Genomic DNA, 14,371 nt, shown 5'->3' with positions numbered 1-14,371 from the left:
GGAATACTAGTATATTTGTTACTATATATTTTTCACAGTATGCTTTATTAGTAAGGGAAACATGAAATATACAGCACTACATTTTTTTATATTTAAAGAGTTTATTTAAACTGGTAAAACCTGTTGAACCTCAGGTTGAGCTTTCAGAACAAGGCCTTAAATATCGGTTCATTGTTCAATGAAAGTAATTTCCCAGAAAGCACAAACTGGAATTAATGCAAACAAAGTATTCTTTAGTTTAATATTTCACTCAAAATACATTTCTGTTTAGTATTTACACATTACACATGTACATAATAAAGCAGGAACACTTATAAGACTAAATAAGTGAAACATTATTTAAAACATCCACATTGTGCTCAAATCTAGTGTCATTCTGCCCAGTGGTCATACAGTAGCTGTGATAGAGAAACTTGCCATAACTTATGTGTGAATCAATATGAAAACTCAAGTTTCAGATCAAGAATCATATTACTGAAAAACTTGAGAAAACACAGCATAGGCCTTCTCAAATGTGCATAAATCCACTGTTTCGTGGACAACTAATGCATCTCTAATTATTTATGGTAAATGTGAACATCAATGACTGCTGTGAGACATTTTACACTGATTTAACACTAATTGCATTAAATAGCAAATATAGATATACACACAGTACTGTTGGGACAATACATAAAATACAAATCAAAAAGTGATCTGAAATCAATAATGGACTAAATCCATTTCACTAAATCAATGGTTTATTCAGTACTGTAAAGCAAACAACACTGAACCCTGTTAAAACCGAATCCTTATGCAAACCATATGTTCGCTTCATGGCAGTGTATTAAAAATATTCATGCTGATGACAGCAAAAAGAGCCATTTTTTCAGAGCATGTCTGCTTGCTAGGAATAATATAAATACTACATTTGTGCAAACGACTGTGCGAACTAGTGTGTAGGAGCTTATTTTGCTCATTTAAATATACTTTCCAAGACCTTCATATTAAAAAGATAAATTACAACAACTGTCAATACAAAAATAGAGGTTTGTTTACTTCAATAGTGTGACGAGAGATTTAAATGACCTTAATGGGACACGCTTTACAACTGTGTAATGTACAAAACTATAGTGCTCTATTTCAAGCCCTACATCTAACTATTATCATAAAACTCATCCGTTTCACATTGTAAAGAGGTACTGGTATATAAAAAGACCAAATATTTTTAACTCCACAGTGGTCATTCAAAAAGAAAAAACAGGAACATAAGAGGAAGAATAACAGATCAGCATTAACACCAAACCGTATGAAAATGCAAAGCAAAAAGGTTTTAAAGATCTGCAGGTTTCTGTAAGTGCCTATGGGTGACTTTCTACTAGCAGCAGGACTTCTTCTTAGCGTGGCTGTCTACTAGTGACACAGTTTTCTCTTTTTCTCTGTCCTCTTGGTCTTTTAGAACTCTGACAGAGAGAGAGAAAAAAAAGTAGCACATCTTATAAGGTGCGGTACTGGTATATAAAAAGACCAAATATTTTTAACTCCACAGTGGTCATTCAAAAAGAAAAAACAGGAACATAAGAGGAAGAATAACAGATCAGCATTAACACCAAACCGTATGAAAATGCAAAGCAAAAAGGTTTGAAAGATCTGCAGGTTTCTGTAAGTGCCTATGGGTGACTTTCTACTAGCAGCAGGACTTCTTCTTAGCGTGGCTGTCTACTAGTGACACAGTTTTCTCTTTTTCTCTGTCCTCTTGGTCTTTTAGAACTCTGACAGAGAGAGAGAAAAAAAAGTAGCACATCTTATAAGGTGCAGTACAAGGGGGAAAAAAACTGTACTCAGGAATAACCTGGCTGTTTATGCAGCTGCATATGCAATAAACAGATATTAAAAATTATTCTGCCAAAAGTCTGTTCACATACTGAAACATATTGTAGTCTCAAAGTTACTAGAAAAACAAATTCACAATTTTACCACATCACTGTATTGCAATCACTCTTTTGTCTTAACCATTTTTATTATTTTTTAAAATAAAAAAAATAATAATAAAACAGTCAAAAATCGGGCGTGAATGTATTCAAAAGCTATCTTCTGTGTACTCATTTAAAAAAAAAAAAAAAAAAAAAAAAAATTAACCTTTTACCTTGCCATATGAATCATGGACTCTGTCACATTGTGGCTTGAAAAAGCACTGCACTCATAGAAAATCAACTGAAAGTCCTGAACGAGTGAAAAGGAAATGGCAAAATAAGATACTTTTAGAATAACGGGTAATTCTTACTGTATGCCATTCAGTGTGGTTCTTTATCTGGTGAGTTCATACAACAGTAACTGACAGGAAGCCACTTTATGCATCTTCATTGAGACGGGAGAAAGGACTTCCTCACACGCACCTCACGGCCGAATACTCATTCAGCTCTGAATCAGTTCTTTAACTTATTTGTTTCAAGACCGCCATGCTTAAAATGTTTAATTAGTGCCACTCCAGGGCCCACATTCACTCACCTTGGCTAATTTCTCTGCCACTCCCAGTGGAACCTCTCTCTGGCCATCTAGATCGGTCTTGTTCCCCAGGAGCATGATGGGAATGTCCTCACCTGCTCCCTCCTGTAAGACAGAGAAAGATAAACACTTCCCATTAAAATGAATTAAAACTACCTTACCGCATTGACGATGCAGCTGACTTGCTTGAAATAAGCATTTTATTGCATTTTTGTTGTCTATATGTTGTTTTCATTACACACACTAACGTTCAAAAGGTTGGGGTTGATAAGATTTGTTAATCTTTTATTTATATATATTTTTTTTTTAAGTCACTTATGTTAACAAAGGCTGTATGCATTTAATAAAAAATACAGTAAAAACAGTAGCTTATAGTAAAAAACTAAATAAGTGTAACCTTCAAAAATCATTCAAATATGCTGATTTGGTGCTCAAGAAACTTTTATTATAAATAATCAATGCTGAAAGCCTGTGTGCTGATTCACAGCTTTGTGGAAACCATGAACATTTTTTTCAGGATCTCTTGATGAATATAATTAGATTATCTTTTTTTCTTTTGTAACATTATAAATGTCTTTACAGTAACTTTTGATCAATTTAAAACATCTTTGCTGAATAAAAGGTATCAAAAATGTCATACTTTTATGCAGCAAGGATGTCTTAAACTGATCAAAAGTGACAATTAATAAAAGTATCAAAAAATAAAAATAACTTACTGATCCCAAACTTTTGAAACTAGGACTTTCATTATCTATTGAAATAAAAATTTGAGTGGAACAAATTCCTTTTTTTAGGCCAGTAGGCCAACAGCAACTTTACATACAAGCCTGTTGAAAGTTACACTTCTACCACTAATAAAAAAATAAAATAAATAAAAAAAGTTTGTGTTAGCCAATTGCTACTTGTTATTACTAGTTGGAAGCAGGTAATATTTATAATTCAAGCGGAAGAGTCGTGTTTAAATCTAAAGCGCATTTTACTGGACAAAATATTTCCTTACACCGTATTTCATAAATATTTCAATCAATTCCTCAAAGGTGTATGTGTACATAAGTATAAATTTAATCTTTTACCCAAAAGAAAGTGGAAATGAATCACTCACCTGCACGCTGGCCAGCCAATGCCTCACTGCTGTGAAAGTCTGCTCATTAGTGACGTCATACACCACTACCACGCCATCGGCCTTGCGAAAAAACTGCTTGGTGATGCTGCGATACCTGTCGGCAGATCCTCACATTAAAACATCTTTAGCATTCACATATTTTTCCAGTTAAAGGGGTCATATGATGCTGCTAAAAAGAACATTATTTTGTGTATTTGGTGTAATGAAATGTGTTTATGCGGTTTAAGGTTAAAAAACACATTATTTTCCACATACTGTACATTATTGTTTCTCCTCTATGCCCCGCCTTTCTGAAGCGCGTCGATTTTTACAAAACTCATCGGTCTGAAAAAGCGAGGTGTGCTCTGATTGGCCAGCTATCCAGTGCGTTGTGATTGGGATGCAATGGAGTGATCAATGAACAATTAGATTATAATTAATTAAGATTGTTAACAGAAACATAAACTCAAATAAAATCAATAAAACACAACTCGCCTCTCCTGTCCTGCTGTGTCCCACATTTGCAAGGCTACCTGGCTGTTGTCTACTGTAAGAGTCTTCACACTGTAGTCAATACCTGCACATGTCACAAAATGAAAAAAAGTCAGTCTGAAGGAGAAGGAAAGGACTAGGAGTCATGCCATTTAATATTTTCATGCTTTTGTTTTCATCCTAGAAGCAGCTCCACACACAAGCCCTGACTAAAGGCCAGACGGAATTGATTTGTGGTTTTAGTCAATACAAAGTTACTGATAAACAATCGGCTAAATAGGAACCATGCAAATGGACACACATTATGTCGCTTTATTTTTACCTGTTCAATTGTATGTACCTGGCTGTTGTCTACTGTAAGAGTCTTCACACTGTAGTCAATACCTGCACACGTCACAAAATGAAAAAAGTCAGTCTGAAGGAGAAGGAAAGGACTAGGAGTCATGCCATTTAATATTTTCATGCTTTTGTTTCCATCCTAGAAGCAGCTCCACACACAAGCCCTGACTAAAGGCCAGACGGAATTGATTTGTGGTTTTAGTCAATACAAAGTTACTGATAAACAATCGGCTAAATAGGAACCATGCAAATGGACACACATTATGTCGCTTTATTTTTACCTGTTCAATTGTATGCAAAGATACTTTGTTAATAAAATGGACCAAAAAGTATCGTGGTATTACAGGTTTTTTGTTACCATGGTATACTTTAGTATAGAAATAGACTTGAGTGCTTTAAAGGTTAAAATCCGAAGTCAGCAAAACCTCAATGTTGTGCGAGACTAATTATGGTTAAACAGTGTTACTGTCATCAGCATGTGGACAATTAACAGACCCAGCAACAACATGGCATCAAATTGGACTCACACCCAAAGACATGGCTTTGGAGCAGCATGATGGTAAGTCGATGACAGAAATTTCATTTTGGGTGAGCAAGCGCCTTACAATTGAGGCTATTTAGGTTAAATAAATAAAACTGCCCCTAGACACTAGTAAATATATGAAAGAAGGCCACTTACCTACAGTAGCACATGTACCAGAGTGGAAACAGTTGTCACAGAAGCGACGTAGAAGAGATGTTTTTCCCACACTAGAATTCCCCACCATAACTATCTTAAAGAGACGATCTGGACCTGAACTGGCCCCTTCCTCCTGGGAAAAAAAAATTTAAATAAAAAAAAGACACCACAATTAATGAAAAGGGGAAGAAAGCCGGGTCTATGTGACCCAAAAACCTGTTAGTGAACATTTTTGATGTTAGTGTAAAGGACATGTAAATATTCTAAAGAACTATATTCCACTATAAAGAACCTTTTGCCAATGGAAATGTTCCATGGATGTTAAAGGTTCCTCATTGATGCCAATTAAGAACCTTTATTTTGAAGAGTATACTCATTTTGAAACCTCAACGAATGTCTAAGGTTCAGACCAAATCAAGCTGTTTTCTCACCGACTGGACTGTCTCTTTGCCCACAGGCTGTCCTCTGGGTGAGGTGGGTGTGGGTGCGACTCCTGGATGGGGTGAAACAGAGGTCGGAGTGCTGGTTGTGGGGTAAATATTGCTCATCTGGAGGTCCATGCCCTCCTCCAACTCCTCATCTTCACTCCAATCTCTGAGATGGGCTTGATAACCCTGCTGAAGGAGCTGAGGAAGATGGTCCTCCTCGATGGAGATGATTCTCTGGAGCTGGTGTTTTGAAGAAGGTCGTCCATCTACCATGTCCTCCAGGTCCATGCTGTGCCCATTTACGCCAATCACGTTCTTCCGCTTAGATTGTGGCAGAACCTCTTCATCCTCATCACTGGAGAAGACGACATCCACATGTATGCTTATTTATTCACTAAAATGACATCAGCAATATGGAGTACTACCTTTTTTGATTACTCAAACTATAAATATCAAGAAAGCATCTTATTGATGTCTTCACAATAAGCTTTGATTAAACTCAAGTCTAAAATGACTAGCTATTTTATCTGAGGAGAGTCAGATCCTTTTTGATTTTGCATCTTGCATATCTTTTCATCTTGAGTACCGTTTAGTGTACAGATGGCATTTTCACACAGCCATACCTCTTAAAGGAATTCTTCCGCTCAGACTGCTTCATAGTAATTGACCCAGGCCTCTGTTTCCATGAGAGTTTTGCAGCAGAAGTATTTGGTTTCTGAAAGACAGCAAACAATGTCTTGAAATGATCAAAATACAGGATCAGTACAATGTCTAATATAACATCTATATGAACCTACTTGATAGCACATGTCTCTTTCATCTCGTAAGTGTTTGTTCATTTCCCTAGAAGGAATGAAACAGAACACATGAAATCTGGGCTAACATAAAGACCCGCCTCTTCATTGATAGTTATTTCTTACCTCAGCAAATCAAGCTGCTTGAGAAGACTTGCCCTCTCTCTTTGCAAGCTTTCTGTAACCCTATAAATCTCCCTGAAATAAATAAATAAAAATACTAACTCTTTTAATGATAATATTTTTGCCAGCAGGACTGATACCAAATCAAACAAGGGACAAACTTTATTAACTAAATTCGCATTATTAGACACCAGCTTTAATGAAATTAAATAAACAAATACATAAAAAATACATTTTAAAATGTAATGTATAATAAACTGTGATATATTTCTTAGCTTATGATGATTTCAACAAATATATCATTGTAATGTACAGTAACATCATTGTAAGAACAGTAATGAGAATCAGGGAGAAAATAAATGACAAATAAATTAGACAATCACAATTACACAAAAAAATTAATAATTGTAGGGAATGACAATTAAAAAAAAAAAAAAGTATTTATTTTATTTTAGTGTGAAATTTGACCCTGATATGCTTTGAACGCAGTGTACAAATAATGTTTTATTAAAAATGTCGTTAAATTGTATTAAAGGGATAGTTCACCCAAAAATGAAAATTCTGTCATTAATTACTCACTAATTAATGACGGTAATTAATTACTGTCATTAATTTGTCTCTTCTGCGTCACCCTGGATCCTTGCTGTCTATGGGAGGGTCAGAGAGCTCTCAGATTCCATCAAAAATATCTTCATTTGTGTTCCGAAGATGAACGGAGGTCTTACAGGTTTGGAACGACACGAGGGTGAGTAATTAATGACAGCATTTTCATTTTTGGGTGAACTAACCCTTTAAGTTAGAGCATATTATTATATTATATTTAGTGCTGTCAAATGATTAATCATGATTAATCGCATCCAAAATTTAAGTTTTTGTTAACATAATATGTGTATACTGTCTATATTTATTAAGTATATATAAATACAAACACATGCATGCATATATTTAAGAAAAATATGTTATGTTTATATATCAAATATATTTATATATATAATACGCATATACATGTAAATATTTTCAAAATATATACTGTATGTGTGTGTATTTATATATACATAATAAATATACACAGTACACACACACACACATATATATTATATAAACAAAAACTTTTATTCTGGATGCGATTAATTGTGATTAATCGTTTGACAGCACTAATTATATTATTCACTTTTGAATTGAATTTTACTATATTGTATATAGCACATAGCGGAATTGCACTAAATGTCGTATCATCCTCACATCTCTCTTTCCTCATGCAGGCATGAGGACTGTTCCTGCAGCATCATGAGTTGCTCCTGGGCCAGACTCAGCTCCTGGGTGGTGTTGTCCAGCTCACGGTTCAAGTCCTCATTACACTGCTTCAGTTTGACGTTCTCCACGGCTGTCTCCCGCTGCTCGCTGTGCAGCTCTCGACACTGACGCTCCAGCTGACGGACATCAAACAAACACACACACACACATGTACCATGTACAAATGAAACAATCAAGCTATCATAAACATAACTGAAGAACAAGAAGCTCTTTGAAACTAATTGTGCTGGATAACCAGACATACCAGCCATGTATATTTACACCACTATCAAGAACTTGGAAGGATAACCTTGGAAGTGTTCATGTGAATGTTTGGATGGGACATTGTGGGAGGAATGGATTGATAAGAAAGCTCTTACACTCATGCTTTTCAACACAGCTATGCTGCTAAATATAGACACGATAGGACACAATACCACGTCTATGACCAAACATACTGTACCACACTTCAGCTTCTCACAGCAGAAAAGCAGTTTTGCTTGCTTTAACATTGCAGCAAAGAGCACAATAAAGGAACTAATTTGCTTTAGCTGTTTGCTAATGCGAAGAGAAGAAAATGAAGCTTGTAATGATGCAGGCAAAGGAAGCATTACGACTTTGTTACTTTCGGTTCATTCATTACCACTGAAAGGCTTTGCTGGGTTTTGTCTATTGTGTGTATAGAACAGCGTCTATTTTTGTGTGCGTCAGCACTGTCAGATGTGGTTTTCTGAAAGCTGAACTCAAATTTCCAGCAAATGATCAACAGCACCTGGTGATTGTGTTAAAGAATCTGAGAGTAATACTTCTGAGCATTAAGACTCGTACAGTATTTGAGTCAAAGTCCTTAAAATGTAGATGTTAGTTTGTTCTTGAGTTCAAGTTTCAGCCTTTCCTTGACCTTTCATTAGGATTAAACTAAAGCCCTTACAGGAAATGATATCACTCTTTGTAAAATTCACACATTCAAATAGTGAATAGATGTGCAATGTCTTCGTAAATATTACTAGTTAAACTGGTTTAGTGACAAGCAAAGGAATTTGTTGTGACCCACCCGTTTCTGTTTGTTAGAAAGGATTTCCAGCTCTTTCTCTTTAGCGGAAAGCTGGTGCTCCATGTCCTGACTGCGAGACAAGAACCGCTCAGAATCCTAGAGAACATACAGTTCACATGACCCATACAATTTACCATGGTACATAGAAAAAGCCCTGTTCACACCAAGAACGATAACTATAAAGATAACAATATTAGCGTCCACACCAGCAGACGATACCATCTGTTTATTCTAAGCGCACGCTCATCTGCCGCTTTAAAAGCTCATTATAGCAGGATGGATTCTGATTGGGTGTCAATGTTTGTATCAATCATAAGCTGGAAAAAAATCGTTCTGAAACTGTTTCCAGCGATATATTTCTCTGTGCCTTTATCGTTATAGCTGTGGTGTGGTGCTATTCTTTAATATCGAGAACGATTTTTAGAACTATATCTATCGTTATCTTTATAGTTATCGTCCTTGGTGTGAACAGGCCTTACCAGTTAGTGTTTCTACTGTAAACATAACTTAATTTGAAATTGCCAGTCTAACGACCTTTCAGAATCTTTTTTATTTTAATTAGTTTTTATAATTTCTGGTCTCTACATACTGTATGATTTTCAATGAAAGTCTATGAGAATCCCCCCTCCCTTTTCTTATAGTCCCTTTTTTATTAAATTTCCTTGAGGTCCATGGTAACACATTTAATACTCAATGTGTTACCATGGACCTCATTGAGTATTAAATTAGTTTTTTTCAAATGACCAATTTGAGTAATTAATAAGTAATAATTGTTTCACCTCTAAGAGTATCCTGTCCTTTTCATTCTTGATCTGTTGCTCCATTTCTTCATACAGCCTCTGGATTTCATCATCATGTGTCGCCGCTTTCCTATGAAAGACGTCAGGATCACTAAAAAGCTTTTGAGTCACTTAGTCATATTAAAGAATAAAACACTATTAATTGGGTACATGGAACAGACGTCATTCAAAAGGCATTTACAGGTCAGCTCTCAGCAGATGTTTCAAAGATATATCTTTAAAAGCCACAATAGACATGACTATCAAGCCTCAGTGCAGGCTCTCCATTGTGATAAAAAGAGAATAAATGTGGAATAAATTAAATGGATCAATATATTTGAAAACCGAGTGATGCTCATAATCATGTGAGCATGCATTACACATTATTTACTTTTTTCGTTAGAATGTTTTAGAAAAAATATATTATTTGCTTGCTTGTAATATATCCTTTAATGGTTAACAGAATACTGTAAACTCACCGCTTAACACTAAAATCTTACCTTTGCTAATGCTCAGATAATCAACTTTTGGAGCATAGTACAAGCCAACTCTGTTACCAATTATACAGTCAGGCTCAGGTGTGAAAATCTCATGCAAAAGCCAACTTTCCTAGTGCTTGCATCACATCTGTCCCTTGATTCTTATTAGTCACGATATGTGACTGTCAAGTCAACCAACATGGGATTCATATAGTGGGCTGACACTCAAAATGTATGAATGTCACTGAGTAGATAACGATAGCAAAATATCAAACCAAGTCCCATTTATTTTAAAAGGTAGCACAAACACATTTTTCAAGACAAAAAATATAATTTTTTGACGCTCCCTACCATAACTTTTGGTCATTTTTAATGCATCTTCGCTAAATTAAAATAGATAAATAAATAAATAATATCTTACCGACCTTAGACTTTTAAACAGTAGTCTATAAGTGTCTAAATACATTTTTCCATTACAACTTTATACAAAAGTAACATCCCTTCAAAATGCATGTTCAAATTCTGAAAGGAATAAAGGTACTTAATTGACATCTGACCTTTTAAGGGCCGTCTCCATCTCTTTCTTCTCCTGGTTGGTCTCTTTGATCTGATAAGTGACCCTGGCAAGGAACTCCTCAAAATTGGACAGAAGGTGAGGTTCGTCTTTTCTGAGCTGCACCCAAAGACTCCGCACCTCTCCTGGCCTGAGACATCACAACACGCTTACTGCATCGTTTATCTCACCAAATTCGTAAAAAATTACAAAACGAGTTTGCGGTGTGTTTTACCTTTATATGACCAAGTTTTATCTATTATAGTATCTTATATCACACTCCACAAAAAAGGATATCAAAATCACATCATGATTTTGTGGAACTAGAGTAAAAAAAAAACAGCAAAATTAAAGCTGACTGTATATGAGATGCAATCAGAATCTAATCCAAACTGTCAGCTCCCCTTTGAAAAAGCAATAACCATACACAAGGATTACAGTCAGTCAGAAGGATGAACTTTTATAATTGATGTCTTCCACTATCACCGTTTGCCTTTTAGGAGTGGCGGTAGTTTGCTGAAAGTGCATCCGGTCATGCGTTACAAAAATGGGCTCAACGCACCATATGGTCAATAAGAAGACAAGAATTGACCTTTGGTGTAAAGTTGCTTTTTAAATGAAATCTAAGTTATATTTGTATGATAGTCAGAAATACAGTAACTATAGTTATAGATAAAAATACATAACTAATGTGTTTTATAGCATGAAAATAGCATCTTGGCTAGTGTAGTTCCATGCAAGAATACTTCTATGAATGTATAAATCCTATAACTGAAATGTATAACAACCTAAAAATTAATTATTAAGATTAATTTTAGGTTGTTATCTATTTCAGTTATTTCAGAATTTATACATTAGTGGGAATATTCTTGCATGGAATCGCACTATAGGAACTACACTACAACCATGAATATTAATTTTAGGATCCATTTCAAATAGCGTGGTTGACTGAAAAGACTCTCACTCTTCAAAGATGTTGCTTGCCCCCAGGTTCTCCATTAGCATGCAGAAGTGTTGCTCCTCGTCATCGTCTCCCCTGCTGTGTCTCTCCTCCCACTGGCTCTCGTAGAGCACTTCTGGAGTCTTTGCTGAGACTGGCTCCTCGCCTGCATGTGGATCTACTGACACCACACCTGGACCAAACATAAATTCACCTGAATGGGAGACATAAATACATTAGCAAACTTTAAGGATACAGACAGCCCAAAATACAACATATAATATCAATCAGATGTTTCAATAATCGAAAACACACACATACATTTTATATATATATATATAATGTTTTTATTTTTTATTTTTTACTGAGTGCTGAATAGATTCAAATGGAAACCCACTAAAGCCGGATGAGAACTCCTCAAGGGTCAGATATCCATTGCCATCTGCGTCCAGATTTGAAAAGACGTTCTCAAGTTCCTCAGCACTTAGCGGAAGCTCTCCATTTAATCTCTACAACACATGACAAATGATACAGGCATGTTATGAAAAGCATAACGCATTTTGCATCACCTGAAAATGAGCAAATTAAGAGTATACTGTAAATAAAACAGATAACATGTACTTTACAGTGTATCTTAACATTTAGCTTAGCAGTCATACATGCTGTATATAAATAAATAATATATTTTATTGGTTTTACAATTAAATTACAATTAATTACAGTAAATCGAAACTCACAAAACATGTTTATGAGGCAACTGAATGTCACTACAAAACCAAACTCACATATTCTCCAATCTCTTACCAGGTTATTTGTACGTCATGAGTAAGGTCTCAAACTAAGTTGACATTTGACACCTTTAAAAATCAGTCAGGCTGTCGATTTCAGTGATCAACCCCGTTAACACACAGTAAGAACGCTACTATTCTTAGAGAGCAAATAACACACCCTGTGTGGGAACCTGACACATGTTTGCTCAGATATGCTCTGGGATCAGATGTCCCATAAAACACTACATATAATTCTCAGTGTGACTTTAGCGTGGACTTTTGGATTTTTCTGTACTTGTAAAAGTCAGTTGTAAACGCTGATGGACGTGTGAAAACAGTTGCGTAAAAATGAGCACAAAGTGTGAGCCATCACCCAGTTCCTCTGGTAAACTAAAGTGACAGCTTCTAAAAACAGCAATAAAACTCCTCCTGTGGCTTTTTTGACGGCCTGAAGGTTTAGCAAACGCTGCTCTTTGAAACCCCAATAGTGTTGTCAGCGCTTTCTGCAAGACCAACATGTGGTGGACCCATGATGCAAGTTACTTTGCCAAGCACGTAAATGTTTTGTCAAAGTCTTCACAATAGCATGTACACAATCATTTAACAGAAAGATTTAAGTACGTATGGATTTGTGGGATCTATTTAATCCAAATGGGCTGAAATAACAAAAGGCATCATTTAAATAAAGATGAAGAACCAATGTTTATTAATGCTTTTTCCATAGACACTGGATCAAAGGTGTGATGCTTTTGAAAAAGGCTCTTCAGAGCAAGGCCCGAGAGCCAGACTTCAAAGGAAACATATGCAATGAATGGAAAATCTAAGAGGTGATCGAATCTGCACAATAATACAACTGAAGGGGTGGTTTCAAAATGCTCACCACAATTTTAGGATGGTCTCCCAAGCTCCTACGATTCTGACAAGCTGCATAAAGCTGTACTGAAACTTCATATTTCATATAAATCAACCACACTGATGAGAGATTAATATAGATCTCACACACTATGACCAATAGGTGGAACAGAAAATAATAATAAAAATATGGTGGTGGTACCGTAATCCATGTATCATTCGTTTTTTGATTTAATATTGAAAGTAGAAAAAAAGAGAAAACGGCTCCTTTTTTGTTTTTTTCGTTTTTTTTTCCCCAAAAACGAAAAACGAGAATTTAGCTTAAATTTTAGTTTTTCGTTCAGGGGTAGAAAAATGAATAAACAGCTTGAATATTCGATTTCTACACGTGGGCGGGAATTAAACGCCCCTTTCTGCTGATTGGTCAGCCGAAGATCAAACCGTGCCATCATCAGTTCTTCTGCAGTATCACGCAGCAGAATAATAGTCCTCCACTGCTGCAGTTGTATGGATTCTTAACACATTTATTGCAACTACATTTCATCTTTTTTCATCAAACAAACAGGCTAATGAATAGCTGGACACAACTCATACCTGGGCAGAGTGTAGACAGGGCTTTCTTCTGTGTAGATATAAATTCTATTCTTTGCATCAGCTGGGCATGTCAGGGTATGATATGACAGCTGTCATAGCCTACCCTGCTCACCCAGTAAGTCTGTTTGTTTAATTAATTAATTAATTAATATTTTAAACACTAAGACAAAAATAAAGAATAATAAATTGGCTTATTAAAATAAAATAAAATATTTTTTTTTTAATGCATCCGCTTAAAAACAACAAACAAAACCTAAAGTCACCATTCTCTGCCATTAAATTGGCAAGTGCCAGCAGGACATTTTTGTGTTATTAAGTAATAAGCCTTTAGAACAACATTAAGGTCACTCTAGTTCACACAGTTCCAATAAATTGCGATGGGTTAAATAAACTCAATAAGTAGACAGACGCGACTACAGTCAAGCGCGGAAGTGCAGTTTAAATTAATATTGAGTACTGATTGATGTTCACTTGGATTTTTTCCCCATCGAGGGGAAATAACTTAATACTCTGTCATTTATAGTCGTAAAATGTATATTTCTATTTGTGTAACGTTACGTTCAAAATGCCTTTGAAAAATAAAGAGAACAAATGAATGAATGAATTAATTAAACAA

General features: G+C 35.5%; 1 protein-coding gene across 1 annotated transcript in view; it reads right to left on the bottom strand.

The window, feature by feature from the left end:
* Positions 1-1,515: 1,515 nt before the first annotated feature.
* LOC107559260 (ras and EF-hand domain-containing protein homolog) overlaps positions 1,516-14,371 on the bottom strand; it is a 20,004-nt gene continuing 7,148 nt past the window's right edge. Inside the window, exons 3-18 of the mRNA XM_016243015.1 lie at positions 11,937-12,048; positions 11,564-11,753; positions 10,604-10,750; positions 9,568-9,658; positions 8,789-8,884; positions 7,684-7,871; positions 6,445-6,516; positions 6,322-6,367; positions 6,148-6,239; positions 5,528-5,879; positions 5,097-5,229; positions 4,082-4,163; positions 3,587-3,701; positions 2,488-2,589; positions 2,126-2,202; positions 1,516-1,751 (exon numbers count right to left, since the gene is read on the bottom strand). Of these exons, the coding sequence (XP_016098501.1) occupies positions 1,667-1,751; positions 2,126-2,202; positions 2,488-2,589; positions 3,587-3,701; positions 4,082-4,163; positions 5,097-5,229; positions 5,528-5,879; positions 6,148-6,239; positions 6,322-6,367; positions 6,445-6,516; positions 7,684-7,871; positions 8,789-8,884; positions 9,568-9,658; positions 10,604-10,750; positions 11,564-11,753; positions 11,937-12,048 (1,980 nt within the window). The 3' untranslated portion in view covers positions 1,516-1,666. The remainder of the gene's footprint in view (positions 1,752-2,125; positions 2,203-2,487; positions 2,590-3,586; positions 3,702-4,081; positions 4,164-5,096; positions 5,230-5,527; positions 5,880-6,147; positions 6,240-6,321; positions 6,368-6,444; positions 6,517-7,683; positions 7,872-8,788; positions 8,885-9,567; positions 9,659-10,603; positions 10,751-11,563; positions 11,754-11,936; positions 12,049-14,371) is intronic.

This window comes from Sinocyclocheilus grahami, unplaced genomic scaffold (assembly GCF_001515645.1).
Source record: "Sinocyclocheilus grahami isolate Dianchi unplaced genomic scaffold, SAMN03320097.WGS_v1.1 scaffold22.1, whole genome shotgun sequence".
NCBI lineage: Eukaryota > Metazoa > Chordata > Actinopteri > Cypriniformes > Cyprinidae > Sinocyclocheilus > Sinocyclocheilus grahami.
Note: the sequence above shows the minus strand (reverse complement) of the source record. Positions and strands in the feature narration are given on the sequence as shown.